The 22,251-nt window shown below is 40.2% G+C and overlaps 1 protein-coding gene across 1 annotated transcript in view; it reads right to left on the bottom strand.

The window, feature by feature from the left end:
- The window catches only part of HUWE1 (HECT, UBA and WWE domain containing E3 ubiquitin protein ligase 1), a 109,287-nt gene that overhangs the window by 65,353 nt on the left and 21,683 nt on the right, over nt 1-22,251 (bottom strand). The window contains 15 exon segments of the mRNA XM_033201619.1: nt 2,937-3,148; nt 4,157-4,248; nt 5,376-5,553; nt 5,746-5,852; nt 13,893-13,973; nt 14,456-14,557; nt 16,671-16,776; nt 16,986-17,126; nt 17,736-17,863; nt 18,000-18,150; nt 18,739-18,839; nt 20,162-20,261; nt 20,638-20,706; nt 20,791-20,838; nt 21,712-21,789. Coding sequence (XP_033057510.1) covers nt 2,937-3,148; nt 4,157-4,248; nt 5,376-5,553; nt 5,746-5,852; nt 13,893-13,973; nt 14,456-14,557; nt 16,671-16,776; nt 16,986-17,126; nt 17,736-17,863; nt 18,000-18,150; nt 18,739-18,839; nt 20,162-20,261; nt 20,638-20,706; nt 20,791-20,838; nt 21,712-21,789 — 1,694 coding nt within the window.

Below are 22,251 nucleotides of genomic sequence, written 5' to 3'. Positions count from 1 at the left end.
CGGCACACACCTGTAATCCCAGCACTTTGGGAGGCCGAAGTGGGTGGATCACATGAGGCCAGGAGTTTGAGGCCAACATGGCAAAACCCCAGCTCTACTAAAGATACGAAAATTAGCCAGGCATGGTGGCACGTGTCTGTAATCCCAGCTACTCAGGAGGCTAAGGCACGAGAACTGCTTGAAGTCAGGAGGCGGAGGTTGCAGTGAGCTGAGCTCGTGCCACTGCACTACAGCCTGGGTGATGTAGTGAGACTCTATCTCAAAATAAATAAATAAAATAAAATAAAATAAAGATAAGAGTTAATCATTTTACGTGTGGGTAAGGCATTGGAAAACATGAGAGCATGGGAAACAAATTCAGAAGTTCCACTGAAGAACTTTGAATTTAGAGGAAGGGATGGACAAGACTTATGGGGAGAAGCGTGACACATATTCCCAATTTTTCTAAGCCCTTTCACCATATTGTGAGAAAGTACAAAATTCCCCCATAACAACTGCCTGGGATAGAAGATAAAAAGAACTTTTGCTATTAATATATTGTGGTTTTCAAAATGAAGCTGAGTTTAGACAGTCTCTTGCTTTTTCTTCCTGCCCTAACAATTTACTTAGTGACCCAATCTAGGCTTCCGAAGATGGCAGAAGTGAAAAAATACATGTGTCAACATCTGTGAGACTCTTGGATTACACAAATGAGGTAGTGATGAGCATCCAGAATGTAGAAAACTATTGATACTAGTAACTACTAGAGTCCAACTCTGCATCTTAGAAGTTACATATAAATATCACTATGGTAGAATATTAATGCTACTGGGTTTATATTTCTAATTTCTCTTCATTTTCATTCACGTCTCATTAGGCCTAGCTCTCCAAGCATTTAAGACTTCGGGAATCCTTAATTTAAGGCTCTTTATTCATTTCAAACTTACTGACTACCTACCATTATACAAAGTGACAGGGATATACTGGTGAATGAGGCAATGTCTTGCTCTTGAGGAGCTTACAGGTGAGTGAGGAAAACCATTAACATGTATGAATAATTTTAACAAAACTGTTGGGAGAACACAAGATTGACTTCTCATTTGGAAGTTTAAAAAAAAAAAAAAAAACTCCTTCAAGAATAAGACATTTGAACTGGCCTTACAGAAATCTGGTGGATGGAAAAGGAGGTGATATGGGAATGGGGATGGCTGTGGATAGAACACAGTGATACATGATATCCCGAGAAAGGAAAGGAGGGTAAACAAATGAGGGTAGTGAAGAAAATGCTGATTAACTGTGACAGCTTGAAATCTGGGCACATCAGATGTAAGGCATCCGGAAAATGTCCAGGTAGGGAAGTCACATGCAGATGAATAGATATATAAGCTTGACTTAAAATCACTACCACCTACGTCTTAAAATTTTCCCTTATTTGTAGCCAGGAAAAGGAACCCCACTCCAGTAGGGTCACTGACATTCAAGGGTGTGACAACGGAAGTACCAAGACTCGTCTACAAAAAAATGTCATGCTTTCTTCCAGGGTGTCCTCCTCTTCTAGGAAAAGAACACTTAAAAGAGAACAAAAGGTACTGCTAGAATGAAGGTAGGTTTGCCTTCTTAGACAGGCTAAGGTATGTGTTCAACAAAGTAATATACTTAGTAGTTAATGCCTCTCCTTAAAACACTTGACACCCACAGGCTCATTACTATTTAGAGTTCCAAGAGGACATACCAGTTTTGGATTCTAGGCCTTTGCTCCTGTTGTCTACTCCACCTTAAATTTTAAGTTCCAAGGTACCATTCAGGACCAGCTCAAATGCATTCATATTTGTGCCTAAAATGCTCAAGCTTTTCTCAGAATGACTTACCTACACAATAAAAGAGTACTTATTAAATGAGTGAGTACATGACTGTCCAGAAGGATCAATCCCATTTTCCGCATGCAGGTGATTAAAAGTTACAGGTATAGAGTTACAGTTCATCCCCGTATGTGAATACTGCTCAAAGAGCCTGGTGGACTACCTCCTAACAGTCAGCAGCCTTTAAGCAAACTCCCTGCTTCCATCTAAGAACTCAATTCTTGACTGTTTACAGTCATACAGTAAATTCCAAAGCCTTCCAATTAATCTGGAACGAACAAATAGTAACAAAATGAACAAAAATAAAAAAACAACAAGCAACAACAAATCCTCACACACCCCTTAAGGACTTCTTAGGAGACAGGCTTCAAAAGTACAATGTGTTTCACACGTGCCTGAAAAAAATCAAGCAGTCAATGATGTGGAATATTAAATCAACAAAGGGAAAATAAGGTCTCTGTGCAAAGTCCATTAACTTGACAGACCAAATTCTGATTCAATTTCATCAACAGCTTTTAAGAATGAGAACTTCCTGGCCGGGTGCAGTGGCTCACGCCTGTAATCCCAACACTCTGGGAAGCCAAGGTGGGTAGATCACCTGAGATGGGGAGTTCGAGATCAGCCTGGTCAACATGGTGAAACCCCATCTCTACTAAAAATACACAAATTGGCCGAGTGTGGTGGTGGGTGTCTATAATCCCAGCTACTCGGGAGGCTGAGGCAGGAGAATTGCTTGAGCCGGGGAGGTGGAGGTTGCAATGAGCCGAGACCACATCATTGCACTCCAGCTTGGGCAACAAAAGCAAAACTCTGTCTCAAAAAAATAAATAAATAAAAATTTAAAATAAATAAATAAATAAATTTTCTTTTAAAAAAGATCACTTCCTAATGCAACTAATACAATTAAATACCAAAGCAAAAATAACACACAAGAGTCAAAAAAGGAAAAACTAATACACTCTTAGAACCAGCAAGAACTTTAAAATGATCTAATACAACTCTCTTGTGTTTTATAGATGAAAGTGTTCACTAAGACTTAGAGAGGTGATAACATGCCCAAGATTACACGGCTAGAGGATCTGTTTTGTAAACACTTACTGCTGATTAGGTTCACTTTCATTTTGCTGGGTAGAATTAAAGCTCTGCATGGCCTGTACTTCCTCTTCCTCCTCATCCTCACTAGAGGCTTCTTCTGCAGCATGATTAGACCTTGGGGGAGGAGCAGTGGCAGTGCCATCTGCCTTCTGGATTGATGGCTTCTGACAGATGTATTTGGGGTCCCTTCCAAGATTACAGATTTCTTCAAGTAACTGAAAGGCACAGGAAATAAGATTACTTATTAGTAATCATGGAATGGGGAAGAGGAGACAGATAACATATTTAGAGCATTTTCTATGTGGTGTATATTTGCCCAAACACTTCATATACATGTTATATACATCATTCCCAGAATATGGTCATTAATTCCATTTTATAAACAAGGGAAGAGAAGTGCTGCAAACTTAAGTAATTTGTTGAGGGTCACAGGGCTGTATAAGCGACTGACGAATCTGACTCCCTGTCCCAATTCACCAAGCACCAGGAACTTATACACTAGTTTCAATAAAAATTCTAAAAGGAAACTGGCAGAGCTAATAAGGCGGGGTGGGGGGCAGCCACAGGGATCAACAAACAGATACTAGAAAGGGCAATACACTTTACAAACTTAATCTAAGCCATGTCTGCTTGTCCATATAATACATAAAAGAAATCATTATATAGAGGTTTACATTAAATGGAAAAAAATTTTTAAGGAAAACAATTCTCAACCTAAAAAAAATTTTTTTTTTGAGACAGAGTCTTGCAGTGGCATGATCTCAGCTCGCTACAACCTCCTCCTCCCGAGTTTAAGTGATTCTCCTGCCTCAGCCTCCAGAGTAGCTGGGACTACAGGCACACGCCACCACACCCGGCTAAATTTTATATTTTTCATAGAAACGGGGCTTCACCATGTTGTCCAGGCTGGTCTCAAACTCCTGGCCTCAAGCGATCCACCAGCCTCAGCCTCCCAAAGTGTCAGGATTACAGGCGTGAGCCACTGCACCCAGGCTAAAAAACTTTTAACAGAGACTTCTTTCTAAGATGAACTAAAATGACAACCTTTTTTTTTTTTTTTTTTAATAAAGGACCAACCTAAGGACATGGAAACAATGAGGCAGACATAATGCTCTTATAGCTATAGCCCAAGAATCCTAATGACCTCCAGTAGGCCAAATCTTCTAAAACCTTCCCCTTCTCTGCTCTCTCATGCTCATGATCACATCCTTATCACTTTCTACCTTGATGATGGCAGTCGTTGCATCTGTTTTAAGGGTGGGCTGATGTCTCATGAGCTCATCGACAGCACTCCCCAGGTTGGATGCAGTATCCCCTTAAGGCAAAAAATGAACTGTTAGAATTAGAAAGACTGAAGAAAATAGAGCTTGGGCTCTTTTCTGTACCAACATAAGGTGGAAAGAAAAAACTGAGCCTGGTTATGATTTTCTTAAAAGACTTTATGTCACCCAGGCTGGAGTGCAGTGTCACGATCTCCTGGACTCAAGCAATCCTCCCACCTGTCCTCCAAGTAGCTGGGACTACAGGTGTGCGCTACCATGCCTGGAGAAATTTTTGTATTTTTTGTAGAGATGGGATTTGGCCATGTTGCCCAGGCTGGTCTCAAACTCCTGTGCTCAAGTAATTTGCCCACCTTGGCCTCCCAAAGTGCTAGGTGTGTGCCAGCGTGCCAGGCCAGGCTGTTGTGATTTCTTTTTTCTATTTTTTTTTGGTTGTGATTTTCTAATGCCACAGCTTCTTTAATGAATTTACACCCAGCCCCTATCCCCCAAATTACTGGGGAAAAGGAAGGAATCAATTTAGTAAACTACTTTAAAGTAACTATGTGTGCTGCACTCTACTCTGGCAATCTCTGCTGTCAAGATCTAAACTAGTATTACAGAGTGAGAGAGAAGAAAGATGTACAAACCATTAACCCTCTGGCTGCTCCAGTTAAGAATGATGGTGTCTAAATGCTACAGCAGTGGCTGAAAAGTACAAAGTACATTTTTGAAAACTGTAATCTTTCTGGAGCCCTACCTTCTTGCTAATAATCTCTCAATGATCTGGTCTCAAGTATACTGAGTAAAAAAAAACTATCCATGTGTTGTTATCTTAGAGAGTTGGACATTAGAACACCAGATTACCAGATGAACACCTCAGGACTCCATATTTCTCATTGCTGCAGACTAGATGGTGAACCTGGAAATCTACCACTGCTTCTTAATACCTGTTTTCTACCAGTACCATGACAATGCAATGGTGAACTGTTGAGAAGCATGGAAATATTATGAGCAGAGAAGCTAAAGATGAAGTATTCCTTCCAACTTACAATACAATGTACGATGATAATCCCCATTAAACTCAGCAAACCTAATCAGTAAAATGATGAGAGAGATCAAGGAAGAGTTTCCTTGCAAATTAAATCAATGTTCTACTATAAAATAAATCTTAACAACTTACCAAGGGGATCAGAACTTCTCCTCCTCCGCATGGCTGGGAGATAATCTGGAGACAGAAGAACTTTGAAGAGGCGTTCAAAAGGCTGACACTGAACAAAAGACTGAAGACCTCGGGCATTCAAGCAGAGTGCACTGAATACATTTGGGAGGGAGCCAAGGACTTCACGGGTAGCAGGAACCTAGAGAGAAAACAAAGTGAGCTTGAATGCATCTAAAAGAGTGTAGATGCTAGGAATATCCGGCCATGCGTATCAAGCTGAGACGGAAGGAATTTTGACAACCAGGTCCCAATTAGATTCAACACTACACACAGAAGAGAGAGGATTTTCACTCCCTAAGACATTCTTTACAGAGTAGCAGAAAAGACTTACATCTTTGATAAGCAGTGCATGCAGCATGACATCTGTCAATCCATTGTCCTGGAGTGAGGAGAGCAGTGATGGTTCTTGAAATACAAACACAGTCACCACTTCAGTAGCTAAAAAAAGATGAGAAAATATGGAAAACTGAGAGATTCCTCACAGGAAATGAAAACAAAACACCAAAAGCTTAAAAAAAAAAAATACACGCTCAATGTATAGCAATTTAAACCCTTGTGCTTACTATGAAATTAAAGATCGTAATACTGTTCCATCAGAGATTCATCACTATAAAGAATCTAGTGACTACACTTCCAGGATTTTTATGGGCATATTTTTACATAAATGAGGTTACACTGTTTTATATATCTTGCTTTTCCCCACAATTGTTATACTGTATAATGTACTCTCCTGATACAACGACCCATTCATTTTGAATGGCTGCCTACTATTCCACTAAACACATGTACCACATGTACAGAAATCAGTCCTCAATTGTGAAAATGATAAACCTAAACATATATCCGTTTTTGTCTGCTTTTAACAGGAAAAAAATCTATGATGTAGGTTTGCTGGGTTAAAGCAAATGCAAGCTTAACTGATGAAAATAGATAAAGTGCCTCGTACAACAATTTTAAACTATCGTCAGCAATGTGAGAGTCCTTGAGTATTAATCTGACCAGTTTTTGACATTATAATATTTAGAAATTGCAGTAACAACTACCAAAGCTTCTGGAACATGGGAAAAACTCTACTCAAGAGGAAATAGTACAGCATTAAGGCATTTATTAAAAAGTAACCAAATAAGCTATGAAGAATTAACAGAAAAAAGAATTCACTGAAACCAAAAGCAAAAAGGATAAACAAAGCCAATATCTAGCTTTGCGAAGACACTGGAAAAGCTTATAAACCTATGGAAAATAAGAGCAACAATATAAATTAGAAAAAAGAGCAGTAATATAGATTTGGAATGAGAAAGGAGATTTAACTAGATACAGGAAAAAAAAGTTTATTCTACAAAGTGTATGCCAACAGGTGAAATAATATAAATTAGAAAAAAGAGCAGTAATATACGTGAGGAATGAGAAAGGAGATTTAACTAGATACAGAAAAATATATTCTACAAAGTATATGCCAACAAGTGAAATGTATAGTTTAATAAGAAAATGTCATAAAAATCAAATCTCAGGAAGTGACAGCAGAGCAGATTAGACCAATAACAAGAATTTTTTCTTTTTTATTGAGACACAGTCCCACTCTGTCGCCCAGGCTTGAGTGCAGTGGCACAATCTCAGCTCACTGCAGCCTCCACCTCGTGGGTTCAAGTGATTCTCCTGCCTCAGCCACCTGAATAGTTGGGATTACAGGCACCCATCACGCCTGGCTAATTTTTTCATTTTTAGTAGAGATGGGGTTTTTACCAGATTGCCCAGCTGGTTTTGAACTCCTAACCTCAGGCAATCTGCCCGCCTCGGTTTCCCAAAGTACTGGGATTACAGGCGTGAGCCACTGCGCCCGTTCTAGAATTTTTAAAAGCTAAAAAAAAAGGAAAAAAAAAATCCAGGTAATAGAGAGGCACCAAGCCAAAAGTTTTATTAAACCTTCCAGGAATAATTAAGACAAGGCTTCCAAACTCATAAGACCACAATAACTACAATAACTTTGATTTAAAAACCTGACAAAGAGGAATATACATACAACACCCATAAACCACGTATATAGAACAAACTCGTTTATGGTGATGCCTAAGATCTAAAAGAAACCAGAGGATTTTCTATTCAAGTTGGTGAATACAGCATCTCTCCTTTATCCCAAATGCTAGGGGAATGGCAGATATATAGCAATTACCGGGGACCAACAGTTTCCAGTGGCCTTTGGGATTCCCTCATGGGCTATAAAATTCTGAAAAATTTAAGTCCTTTTTGGGGTTCCTATTGGTATATGACACTCCCCTCGACTGACTTACATTTGTAGAAATGTATGAATTCTATAGAGCCACTAAAATTGAGTATTTAAAAAGTATTTAAAAACTAAAATTAGTGTTCTACAAGCAATTACTAAGACAACAAACCTGTTATTTTATTAAGAGGTCGCCTGTAATCCGAGCACTTTGGGAGGCCGAGACGGGCGGATCACAAGGTCAGGAGATCGAGACCATCCTGGCTAACACAGTGAAACCCCGTCTCTACTAAAAAATACAAAAAAACTAGCTGGGCAAGGTGGCGGGCGCCTGTAGTCCCAGCTACTCGGGAGGCTGAGGCAGAAGAATGGCGTGAATCCAGGAGGCGGAGCTTGCAGTGATCCGAGATCCGGCCACTGCACTCCAGCCTGGGTGACAGAGCGAGACTCCGTCTCAAAAAAAAAAAAGAGGTTGCAACGACACTGTGCACTGGGACCCCTACATACAAACACTGATAACCAAGAATTAAGAGTTAAAGGGTATATACACGCACAGAGCAATCAGCTGTGTGTGGAACCAAGCAACTAAAAAGGGAAAAAAGGTAATTAGGGTTTCCAGGAGAAAGTGAAAAGGAATCAGAGAAAAAAAAAAAAAAAAAAAAAGAAGTAGGAAATACACACAGATAAGAACAAGAACCAGTTTGACACCACGGTTATCAACAATAATGTAGCATTAGAATACAATGAAGAAAACAGCCACCAACTTCTGAAGAGAAGTCTAACACCTTAAAAATTACCCACAGATGGACTTCAATAGAACTGAAAATGAACCCAAGAGAGTTTGGAAAGCCAAGGTTACAGAGGAGAGGAGGGGAGGGAAGGGAGGGAAGGGGGGAGGGGAGGGGAGAGGAGTAAAGGCAGGCAGGTCATTACAATCCCTGGGCCCAAATGCCGTTGCATCCCCATGCCACTAGCCCTACTCAAACCCTAGCCTCCCAATATGTTCCTTGTGCCCTGTCTTGCCATTGGCATCAACACCAATGGGGGCTCACCATAACAGACGTGAACACTCCTTTTCTCACTGGCAAATCAATTTTATTTGGCCACTGCCCCCAATCTGCTGGCACAATTCGTTATGCCCTCACAACTGATTGTTATACAGACCTATTCTTGGCTTATCCTTCCTGCCAAACCACTGCCAACACCACCATTATAGGCCTCAGTTAGTTCCCTTTGGGCTTCTGGTAACACTGACTCTGACCAGGGTACGCACGTTACCGCTCATTCAGTCTGGGCATGGACCTTTTAAAACAAGGCATCACCTTGGAGCTTCCATTTGTCTTTTTTTTTTTTTTTTTTTGAGATAAGGTCTTACTCTGTTCCCCAGGCTACAGTGCAGTGGCGCAATTATAGCTCACTGCAGCCTCAACCTCCAGTACTTAAGCGATCCTCCCACCTCAGCTTCCTGAGTAGCGCACTAGCATTTATTTGTTTTAGAGACAGGATTTCACCATGTTGCCCAGGCTGGTCTCAAACTCCTGGGCTCAAGCAATCTGCCTGTCTCAGCATCCCAAAGTGCTGGGATTACAGGTGTGAGCCAGTGCCTGGCCCATTTGTTTTACTGTTCACAGAAAGCAGGCCTAATAGAGGCATAATGGCTTGTTCAGTGCTCTCTTAAACTTACAAAGTGGACAATGGTCTCTTAAATGGATCTCTCTTTTGCCAATTGCCTTAGTTATATGACATCCTGAAAAAACACGACTAGTGCTTCCTTTGTCCCCTTTCTAGCCTCAAAATGAGATACTTTCTATCTATGAGTCTATAATACCCAAACAGAATCCCTCTTACTTAACGACACCTCCTCATTTGATGTTGGTGCAATCCATGGTGGACAGGCGCCTAGATTGAAAGTAGATAACAGGGCCGGGCGCGGTGGCTCAAGCCTGTAATCCCAGCACTTTGGGAGGCCGAGACGGCTGGATCGCGAGGTCAGGAGATCGAGACCATCCTGGCTAACACAGCGAAACCCCGTCTCTACTAAAAAAATACAAAAAACTAGCCGGGCGAGTTGGCGGGCGCCTGTAGTCCCAGCTACTTGGGAGGCTGAGGCAGGAGAAGGCGTAAACCCAGGAGGCGGAGCTTGCAGTGAGCTGAGATCCGGCCACTGCATTCCAGCCTGGGCGACAGAGCGAGACTCCGTCTCAAAAAAAAAAAAAAAGAAAAGAAAAAAAAGAAAGTAGATAACAGGATGGGACCCACAGAAAATTGAGGGCCCTCACCCTCTAAGACTATGCAGAAGGTCTCTGCCAAAGTCCTTTCCTAATACGATGGTTTTACAGGATTGCTAACTGGAGATCTCTCTTCATAGGAAATGAAGGTCTTGGTCTCTCTGCCTGGGTCCACATACACAACTGTATGGTTCTTCCAAAGAGGAAAGAAAAATCTTTAGTTAGTTCCTAATACCAACATTCTTAGACAGGAAGCTAGTTCTGGATCTACCTTATTACAGAGGTACTGAATGGGAGACTATTGCAGGATATGGGATGGCAATGCCTGTAATTTTCATAATAAACTGGCATTTCGACATGCCAAAAGTCTATGCACCACAGGCCTGAAAATATCTTTGTGGAATATTCTGGCTCTAGTTGGCCTGTCTATACCTCATTTGGCTCATGGCCTGGGTCTGGGATACTACTACTCCAGCTCAATGCTAAACTTCTTGGGCTCCTTTTTGCCCATACTGTGATCCCACTTGTTTGGGGGTAATCAGTCCACAGCTTCCCTATCTGAAATTATTCTACAACTCTTTTATAATAATTTCTCAAGTGTGAGCCTAGGGCTTCTATCTATACAGCATACCAAAGCATCCTAGATGATGATTTCAGCACAACTGACAGTCCCAACCTTGATGCTGACACCCTCAAGATAGTAAATGCCCTTGTAACTGCCCCCATATGACTCTTCATAACTCCACTGCCCCATCAACTCTTTGACAGCCAGCCCACACTCCACTTTCACTATTTACACTCTAATTTCACTATTCCAGTCACTACCTATATTTCCTGCTTCCCCTCACTCAACCTGATAGATCGTATCTATGTATTAGTAACAGAAAATGCCACCTACATACTAAACCTCCAGCAATATTAACAGACACCCTAGCCCAGGCAACCACTTATACAACTGTATCTTGCTCCCTTGGAAGATTTCAATACTCATATTGACTACTTGCTACACTCTCTGGTTACGTAGTCAATCATAAGCATGATGACGTTAGCATAGGCTACAAACAGACCTGAACAGATAACATGAGGGGTAAGGCAGGAGGGAGAAAGAAGAGAGCGGAGTTGGGGAAGTCAAATGGGATACTACAAATGAAATACAAGTGGCTAAAAGTGGCAGAGAAGAAAGAGCCAGAGTTCGGACACGTGAGGGAGAAGGAGTCAGAATATTTAGTGGGTTTGAGTGTGAAATTATAAGCAGGACATCATGACCTCATTAGCTTCCCCCTTAAGGATTTCATATTTTTCCCAGCCTCTGCCACCAACTGATAGTACATACGATGATGCCCCACTGTTGAGAATGTCCACCCTGATATAAATTTACTCCCTAGAAACTTCATCTTCCAACCTCCTGGTCTACTGATTCTTCTGTGTTACAACTCCTGCTCAGCAGGGTTATACATTCTATTCAGTGATCCTGTTCCCTTCTACCCATACAAGCTGACCTATGTACTATGGACATTTAGTGCCCAGGGCACCTCAAATCCAACTAGAAAGTCTAGCTGTTTTATCAGGGCTTGCCACAAAAGGGAGCACTTTTTACCTCTTCTGGGCCTCATCAGAATCTTTGGTGTAATGGGCACAAGTTTAGGTATTTCCAATTCTGTAACACAGATTCAACTCATAGAGGTTACCCAGACATGTTGTAACTCCTGGAAGACCACATTAACCAAACAGTTCAGGCCTTAGAAGCCCTCAATGAGGGACAAAGCAGTTTAGTTACTATGACAGTCGATAACAGATTGGCATGAAACTACCTACCGGTATTTCAAGGTAGTGCTTGTGTCTTAAAGGGACCTCCCGTTCCATGATCATTAATAAAGAAAAGGTATCCAGAATAGTTCAACAAAAATAAAAGAAACTCAAACAGCCAACTATATTATTAAAATACTCCAAGAGGTTCTCAGACCTCCCTTATGTCTTTCCTGAGCCATCTCCTTCCACCTGGAGTGAAAGGTTCTGTACTATCATTTAGAGAGCTAAAATAACAATGGCTAGTCTATTTAGGTTTGGCTTTGCAAATTTGGTCTCTCTCAAGTACAAGTGTATTTTATAGGAAAACTGGGAGGTTGCTATGCTGATTGAAATATCAGGGATGAATTAAGAAAACCATAGGGAAGGAAGTTGGACCTTCACTGACCTTTGATTTAGTGCTCTAAGTCTCATTTCCTGCCTGTGTCCTTCACTTCTGGCATCATCCTCATAGGGCTCACCTGCTCCTCACCACTACCCCAGCACCTAAGCACTATATCCTCTTGCTGCCTCCCTCTTTTAAACAATATCCCTGTCAATGGCAATTGTTGCCTCTTCTAAGCTTCCCATTTATTGAAAATTGCCTGTGTACTTCCTTTTCTCTTTCTCTCTGTTCTGGACTTTCTCCCAGAAGAGAGGCATTCTCCCTGACCCTGGCCTTGAGACTTCCCCACCTGTAGAACAAAGCTTAAAAACAAAACAAAACAAAAAACCAAAGAACTATTGTCTGAATTTTGCCATCTGAACCTAACCTTGGCAGAGAGCTTTTCCATAGCATGGTGGAGTTGCTACACCACAAGAAAACTTCCTCAACCTGATAAAATTGACAAAACCTTCAACACAAAACCTCTGCTAACCTCATTCTTAATGGTAAAATATTAAATGCTTTCCCTCCAAATTCAGGAACAAAGCAAAGAGGCCCATTCTCACTTCTATCCAGCATTGTATCAGAAATCTTTCCTAACATAGTAAGACAAGAAAGTAAAAATGTATTTGCAGATGGCAAGACTATGTAGAATATCCTAAGAAAACAAAACAAGGCCGGGGGCAGTGGCTCACGCCTGTAACCCCAGCACTTTGGGAGGCCGAGGCAGGTGGATCACGAGGTCAGGAGGTTGAGACCATCCAGGCTAACAACAGCGAAACCCCGTCTGTACTAAAAATACAAAAAATTCTCCGGGTGTGGTGGTGGGCGCCTGTAGTCCCAGCTACTCTGGAGGCTGAGGCAGGAGAATGGCATGGGCCCAGGAGACGGAGACGGAGCTTGCAGTGAGCCGAGATTGCGCCACTGCACTCCAGCCTAGGTGACAGAGTGAGGCTCCGTCTCAAAAAAAAAAAACAACAACAACAAAAAAAACCACAAAACGAATATGTACTAATAATTGTGCAGGATTAAAGGCTACAAGGTTAATATACAAAAATCCCAAATTTCTTCAGCAAGGGGGGAAGGAAGTATCTAAGTTGTAGTAGCCAAAAATAGTCTCCCCAACACCCCAAAATGTAAAACACAGTGCTACAAGGAGATTTTCCCTATTTCCACGTCTCCAACTTAATTCCTTTAGCGTTTTAAGAATTCTAGCACAGATAAGCCAAATGTATGATAATGCTACTTATTACAAACGTACTACTTATAGAAGGTGTATTTGGCACCTAGAAAATAGATATTTACTTAAAACTGAATTCTGACCTTTCTTTATTGCATCACCAATAAGACAGATATCTACCCGACCTCTCTGTGTTTTATATCCTTGCAAGATTTTACTATTGACATTTGTCTACTGTCCAGGTAGACAGTAGAGACGGGGTTTTGCCATTTTGGCCAGACTGGTCTCAAACTCCTTACCCTCAGGTGATCCACCCACCTCGGCCTCCCAAAGTGCTGGGATTACAGGCATGAGCTTCCATGCCCGGCCTCTCTGTGTTTTATATCCTTGCGGGATTTTACTATTCACATTTGTCTACTAAAAACACAAAAATTAGCCAGGCATGGTGGCAGGCACCTCTAATCCCAGCTACTTGGGAGGCTGAGGCAGGAGACTTGCTTGAACCTGGGAGGCGGAGGTTGCAGTGAGCAGAGATTATGCCACTACACTCTAGTCTGGGCAACAGAGTAAGACTCTGTCTCAAAAATAAATAAATAAGTAAATAGTAAGTAAATAAATACACAGAGAGAAAGCTCTGCCAGGTTATCCCAAATTGTTATAACCAACTATCAACTCCACTTACCTAGGAGGAAGAGTGATGGGCCATAGTATTCTGCATTGCTGATGATGTGTTTCAGGGAGGTAGGCAGAGAACCATCCATCACTAAGAGAAAAGTGAACATTACGGAGAATATGATTAGTTTGGAAAGGTGTGAGGAGTGGGGATAACTGAGTGATATGTATTATCACACTGTGGTCCTCAAAGCCTGTGTTAATTCTAATCTAATGTCCCCTAGTTGTCTCCTACTATTTTATTATTTGTTCTTTGTCCATGCAATAGGCTTTCTAACATGGGTTAAAAAAAAAGAACACAAACACTTAAGAGTCAGAGAGGGGTAATAAGATGGAATTAAGCACAGAGTCAAAAGCTGGAAAAGGGGGAAAACAGGGTAAATCATTATGAAAATAGCTAAGCAACCCTTACATCTAGGAAAAGTGACAAAAAAACAACTAAAAGCTAGTGAAAATGGCATGACCTTTATCAAAGACTGCCTTGTAAAACAACAGGTGCCAGAACAGTATGAAAAGAACCAATCTTTGAGAGAGTAAAATATCCTCCAAAAAAAGTTATCTGGAATCAAATACCATGTCGTATGCCATCTGAGAAAGCAGGGTCTTGGATGGCCTTCTTGAGGAAATTCAACATGGATTTCAGAAGTGCTGCTCGTTGTGGAATACACTGGGCTCCTGGCAATGAAGAAAGACGAAAGAATTATGCAGAGTTGGCCATTAAACCACAATGATCAAGCATATAAAACAAAATTTTAAGAGACCCAAATACACTATAATAAAATTAGAAGACATTCGAAGTGGGGTCTCTGAATCTTGGGAAGAATACTTAATTAAGCTTTGAAATTGAAAAAATTACTAATACTTTTAATTTTACCAATACTAAAATTAAAAGTCTAAAGTAAAAAAGAAAAATTACAAAGTAAAAAGGTTCAACTTTTTTTACCTCACTCAGTTCCCATTTTGGATATTATCTGCCCTCCAACATGGCTGCTTTGATAATCAATGTACGAATTGTTGGAAAAGTATAAAATGCTATGAAAGACATGTTAATATAAGAAAATGGAATACCAGAATGGTGAAGGAGCATGAGTAGTCATGGGATGCTAACCTCCAAATGTACCATTTAAGTTCTGACTAAAGCCGCCTTCTTCAATAGTTTAATAACTCTACCACTGTGAAAGACTGCACATCTATGTGTGTACGCACCAGGACGGGGGCCAGGGCCCGGGCCGGGGCCGGGGCCGGGACCAGGACCGGGACCGGGACCGGGGCCGGGGCCGGGGCCAGGGCCGGGGCCGGGGCCGGGGCCGGGGCCGGGACTGGGACCGGGGCTGGGGCCAGAAGAGATGTTAGTGCTGCTGCTGGAACCTGATGCCCTTAATTCAACATCCAGCCTGTGCTCCATAGAGATGGATGAGCCTGGACTGCTTTCCATAGCCACATCTGCAACTAAAGTACAAATTATGATAAAGTAACTTACTAGAATAAAAGGTACCACAAAAAGAAAAATTTTGTTTGAGAAAATTTCTTCCATTAATGTGAAATGAATATAAAAATGAAGATCAGGAATACTGAACCCCAAAATGAAAATATATCACTAGTTGCATGTATTAATACATATATATGTGTGTGTGTAAATTAACAATCCTACAGAAGTCCTTCAATATTTCTCACCTACCAAATTGGGGAAGAAGGGGAGAGTGGTAAGTAAAATGTGTAATTTCATATACTACTAGTTGATAGTATACAAACAGGTACAGCTTTTCAAGAGAGTAATTAATAATAAATATAAAAAGCATGAAAAGATTAATACTCAATATTCCAATCTGGAAGAATGTCTATGAAACACTGAATGAGCAATGCAAGATGAATAGTATGTTTATGATCTCATCTTCCCATTGTAAAACACTACATACGTAACATCAACATGTATTTGAATATGCATAAAAAAGCCTGGAAAGAACCACACCGAAACTAGTAGCTATGGTAGGTAAGTAAGGATTCATTTTTACTTTACACACTTGAATAACTGAGTATAGGATACACAATCATTTACTACAGTTTATAAAATCTTTTAAGGCTCTATTAGTGATAAACTACTATTTACATTTTGAAATCACTGCAGCCTCAATCTCCCAGGCTCAGATGATCCTCCCAACTTAGCCTCCCAAGTAGCTGGGACCACAGGTGCATGCCACCCCACCGGGCTAACTTTTGCATTTTTCGTAAAGACAGGGTTTTTGCCATGTTGCCCAGGCTGGCCTCGAACCCCTGGGCTCAAGTGATGTGCCAGCCTCAGGGATGTTTTTGCCTACCCAAAAACCTTTTTACCTCTCCTTTCTCTTCTCAAAATAGGTAAAGTTTTAAAAGGTCCCATTTTAGAGTCTCTCTCTCTACCAAGCGTATTTCTAACACCTAGGATGTTATCAGGCACTGCAGCAGTGAAAAAGACAATATCCTGATCCCATGGAGCTTGAATTTTAGTGGAAATAAGACAGTAAGAAATACATAAGAAAATAATGTTATGAAATAAAACAGATTAACACCACAGCTATAGCATCTGCTTTACCTCCCATCTCTACTCCAAACAACTCGTACCTTTCTTTTCTGATTATCCTTGTGAAAAACAAATTTGCAAATCACTTACATAGAAAAAAAATTTTTTGTTGCTTAAAGTATACACTCAAGTGAATTGTGTACTTTGGAATTTATGAGGAAGAATGAAAACTGGGGTGAGATGACAAAAAATCTCAAGCACAAAAATACTGACTTAATAACTGTTAATTACCATCCATGTCAGTTTCCATTTCCTCTCCTTCCTGTGTAGTACTGGGTCTCTGGATCTTTGGCTTGATCACAAATGGACATTCTTTTCGGCACAAATCTACTTCATGCTACAATCAAGAGAAAAGTTGTAAGAAAATCAAGTATATATATTTATATTTCAGGGATTAAAGACTATTATAATGGAAAAACACTGCAAGCAGACACACAGTTGATTTCTAGAAACAGAAGAGAGGTAAGACAGCTCTTTAGGGTTATCAGGACTATCCCTAGGTTCAGCTATTAAATTCTATGCAAAGTATTCCTTGTATAATAATACCTCAAGTCTATAAATGAAGATAGAAAGTCCACTATGGGATTGAAAAGCTGCCATATCCAGGTTGGTGATAAGGTCAACCACTCTGACGGCTCTGGTGACAAATGTTATCTGGTCCTGTTCATCTCCAAGAAACTTTATGACCTATCAGGGAGAAAAAGAGGCAAAAACAACGAACTATAAAGACACAAAGTTGTAAAAATTGCATTCTTTTGTATACATGTAGTCTGGGGCCTCAGTAAGGCAGCACAGTATGGGGGAAAGCACGTGTTTTATTTTTGGTGCCTGCGAAATGACAGTTCTATGACTTCTGTGACTCAACCTCTGAGGTAATGGGGACATCAATTACTTCGCAGGATTAAGTAAGATATTTAGGGGAAAAAAAGCTGGTTCTCAGTGCCCTGCACATAGTAAAGGCTTTTACTACTACAACACAATTTACAAAGTACCTTGACATATATTTTCCCTAGGTTGTGTAAAGGCATGATAACATGTGGCAATGTTTTAACCAGAACCCATGACCTCCTGACCATTCTACACTATGATAAAGTCTCAATAATGGAAGTAGCTGCTCTTAAACGTTAATGAGATAACTAGAAAGTCAAATTGGCCTTCTAGTTAAGTATAACTTTTTCCGGATAAGCTTTCTTATATTATTTGCCCTCACTGTGCAACACCCCAAACTTGCATCTCTATGCCCTTGGTTGATTTCCCCATGTAGTTTAAAAAAAAAAAACAAAAACAGTACGGTACCTTCAATAAGGCTTCCATCATTCCACAGGAGACCAAGGCTTCACCACCAGCATCATAGCTGGCCAGATGGTATAAAAAAGAGAAGAGAGCAGTGGCAAACTGGTGAGGGTATGGATCCATGGAAGGATCTACAAGGGAGGCGGGGAGAGGGAGAACAAAAACAAGTTCAAAATTGCTGTTAAGTGGGCAGGATGTTAAAAAAGACAAAGGCAGAGGGCAAAGGTTTATTTTTGCCTAAGATAATCAATCACCATCAAAACTTACCAATCATGGCCTGGATACAGTTCCTTACAAGCACTGGCAAAAATCCATGGTAGGAGGCAGTTCCAGTACAGTCAATAATACTGCTGAGTTTGGGAGTTCTCTCCAAGTGGACAATTGATGTTAATGTTCGTAAAGAAGCTGCTTTAATCTCCTATTAAATTAGAAGGTAAACACATAATGTGTCAAATATAATAAGACGACTGAATCAAGTTCCAGTCGCTAATATCCAAACTTTAAAATATAAGTCATTCCACTGGCAACTGCTTGAGGGAATGGAGGTCTGCTGACAGCAACAATGAAAACCTAGTATTTGTTAGTTTTACAGTTTAATACCCAAAGAGGGAAGTACTGGGAGTTCTTTCTAACCCTCTGGGAAAACCCAAAAGGCAAACAAGCATAAGCCTGGTATACAGACAACATTAATGCAGGATCCCTGATTCAAAAATCTGAAATATTCCCAAATCCAAAACTTTGGGAATACCTGCATGCCAGAAGTGGAAAATTCCACACCTGACCTCATGGACAAAACTATTTGAAATATTATATATAACTGCCTTCAGACTATGTATATAATATGTATATGAAACATCAGTGAATTTCGTGTTTAAACTTGAGTCCCATGCCCAAGATATCTCATTATGTATATGCAAATTCCTCCCCCCCAAAAAAAACCTCAAATCCAAAACACTTCTGGCCCCAAGTGTTACAGATAAGGGTTACTCAACCTGTAAATACTTACCATAAGCTGCTTATCCGTTATCTGAAGGACATCTACCAACTCCTCTATCAAGCCATTATACAAGATACTGTTTGCTGATTCCTGCAAGGCATTGGAATACACTGCAAAAGGAGAAACAAACACTTTAGGCAAGAAGGCAGTGGTCAAGCCACTGCCCAATGACAAACTTTTTGGTATCTATAGGTTCTGGGGAAGAATTCCATTCCCAACCAGCAATGGAGGGCAGAATCATCACCAAATTAAATTCTGAAGGACTGGATCCAATACAAGTGATAAGCTCTAAATAGACACTGAACTGACAGATTCCGCTACTAAAGGTATTATTAGTCTCGAGAAAGAATTTTGGGGGATGGAAATAGGAAAAGTTCTGAGTTAATTTTTCATAACATTACTATTCAATATAACTTCATTATGCCTTGGATATAAGATTTCCATTTTAGCCTCTCCTATGCTTCTGCTTTTACTATAAACACTTGTAAAGAAGAGATTTATGGACCATTGCAGAGTAAGTCCGAAATTCGTGTGACACTGTAGTAAAACTTGAGAATGTGTGTAATTCACATTCAATGAATTCCACAATGAGGTAATACCGGACACAGTACCCTGAAGCATAAACTAATGGGATTTGAGCATATTCATTTAGTTTTCAACAAAGATTTCCTGAGCACCCACTCACATGCCAGAAATCATACTAGGTATGAGTACACATAAAAGAGCAAGAATTTCATGCCAAGGAACTCATAGTTTAAAAGAGAAGGCAAGTAATAACATAATGAACATCAATAATAATAGCAATGGTTACCATTTTATACCTTCTATGTGCTTGTTCTGTGCTAGATTGCTTTCTAGGTTTTCATTTAATCTTTAGACTAACCAACCTCTAAGGTCAGTATCTCAATATTAAACAAGTAAGCTGAGGATGAGAGGATAAAAGTAGCTAATAATCTACAGAATCAGGGCCAGAGTACAGGACTGATTCCAAAACCACGTGTTTTCCATTCTACTGTGCCACAGTAAAAGAAGTTAAATACACAGTATTGACTACTGAATATTTTCTGACTTACTTCAAAATGATACCCCTGAAAGGATGAGAGAGGATGAAGACAAAATGGCAAGAGAAAGAGTAGGGGAACAGTGAGCGATAGCTACAAGCATACCCATTAAAAAAAAAAAAAAAAAAAAGACGAATACCAAGAATAAACCCAGGTGACATGTCAATGAACATCATTATACCCTCTTTCTGGTCCAACATTAAGAAGCTCAAGGATAATGAATAATACAGTGAATACTGGGAGGGGTGGAAGTATTTAAGTTGCTACCTAGTTAACTATAATAGGACTCATAGCAACAAAGATGAATGTTCAAGGGAAATCAGGCCCAAACTGTCTAATAGGGCCTGGTAATTAAAGTATTCTTCTCTTACCTAATATAGATATTGCATGCAGCCTGGCCTGAACTGCCTGCAATCGCTTCCTGTGATTAGAAAAGCCATGGGCCAATCGTATGTGTGTAAATAACAGCATCTGTAGAGAGATAAGACCTATATTTTAAAAACATCAATGAAGAAGGTGAATACTCTTTATGAGAGCTAACTCAAAAAACAACACAACTAAACGTTTTCTCCTTTGGTATCCAAAGTGTTGAGAAAGCTACCACCACTTATTAGCTGCTCACAGTGAGGTAGTTCATGTTTTCCTCACACCCTCATAAGGACCTAGGAAGTTATTAAGTGTTACCTCATAAAAGACGAGGAAACTAAGGCTCAGAGAAGCTAACAATTTGCCCATGGTATGACTCCAAAGCTGACATTCTTTCTGCTATGCAATCTCCCACCCCAGTACACATCAATCTATTTAGATAACAACCACATCCTGTGGATATTTTAAAGCCAAATCATACCTGCTTATCCTTAGGAATGCTGTACATTTTGGTAAGAGATTCCATGATTTCAGAAGGGCTTTCTGAAATCTACATTAGAAAAAAAGATACAGTTAGGAACAAAAAGTGAACCAAACATTAAGGAACCAGCCAAGAGTCAAAGATTCCTCTTACCTTGTCAAGTTGCTCTATGTGAATATAATGTAGTGTGTTACTAGTTGTCTAAAATTAAAAAAGACAAGAGAGCTGTAAGGAGTCACTGAACACTCTAGCTTCCCCTGTCATAGAGCTCCAAGGGCTGTCTGAAAACCAAGATGTCACCTGACAGGTTGAAGCCTAAGTGAATGCTCTTAAAATCAAGGTAACTTGACAGTCCTCCAAAACATCCATCTTATATATAGAATATTCTTAGGAAAGCTCCTTTAAAACCAGTAGTATCAAACTATAATGCACATAGCCAGTCACCTTTCATATTCTTCTTTGTCCTTTTCTAACCCTCCACTGACTTAATCTCCATAGCTTCAGTATTCATAGCAAAGACCGAATTCATGAAAATGGTTTCTCTTTGAACATGTATTAGAGTTGCTTTCAAGGCAATTAATCTAGAAATATTATTTATTTATTTAACAGTATAGGTAGAAGAGAAATTATATTTTCACTAAGCTACTTCTAAACCAAACTCTTTAGCACCCCTCAAACAATACAGAATGACCAGATAATTTAGGCAGGACACTATCCACAATATATAAAGACTTTTACAGGCTTCCTAAGTAGAGAAACTTGAGCCATCACCATTCATACTACTATACTACATGTTGGAATTCTCAGAGACTGTGGGAAAAGCACATAGGTCATACCAGTGACTCATAACGGATGGGACTTCCATCTTTTGGCAGCCCCCAACATGAGACCCAATCTTATCAGAGTTGGGGATGCAATTAACACCCCTAAGGAGCTGCTAGGTATATTTATAGTTTGCGAGGGCAGCAGTGTAGCTCAAAACCATTTCTTCATTTAACTGATGAGTTCTAGAAGAGGCAATCCCAGTTACCGTAAACTATAGACTTTGTCAGAACAAATCTGAATCAGACTCACCCTTTTCTCAATTTTGACCTCGGCCCCAGGATCCGCATAGAATTCAAAGTGTAGTGTAGTTGCACTGGGTGGATATTTCTGTGTATAAAGCACATCAAAGAATCAGACACCGAGTTTCAACTGATTATAAACATTATCCCCCACATCTTCCCTCAAAGTCCTAGCCACTTGTTCAACTTATTATGGCAGAAGAACAAGCAGTACATTCAGTACTTACAGTACCTTTAACTGTTTGTCTTAGAGCAGAGCTCAGATAGGATGAGACTTTTCAAACAGAACCAAAAGGATAGAGCCCAGAGCTCCCAAACTTTCTGCATTTCATACTTACAAATTTCTAGTTTCCCTTTCTTGCAAGAGATCAATTTTGACTGTGGCTATTCCCAAGGGGGAAAAGAAGGGCAAGACTGCCAAGCAGTAATGAATAGGAATCCAAGAAAGGATGGAGAACAATACCAGGGTTCAGAAACCAGCTAAAGAATGGAAAAGAACATTCTTACGAAAACCTTGTATCTATCATCAGCCTCCTGAAATATTTATTCA

This window comes from Trachypithecus francoisi, unplaced genomic scaffold (genome assembly GCF_009764315.1).
Source record: "Trachypithecus francoisi isolate TF-2019V2 unplaced genomic scaffold, Tfra_2.0 Lachesis_group6, whole genome shotgun sequence".
NCBI lineage: Eukaryota > Metazoa > Chordata > Mammalia > Primates > Cercopithecidae > Trachypithecus > Trachypithecus francoisi.
The sequence above is the reverse complement of the archived record's forward strand: the minus strand, read 5'-3'. Positions and strand labels throughout refer to the sequence as shown.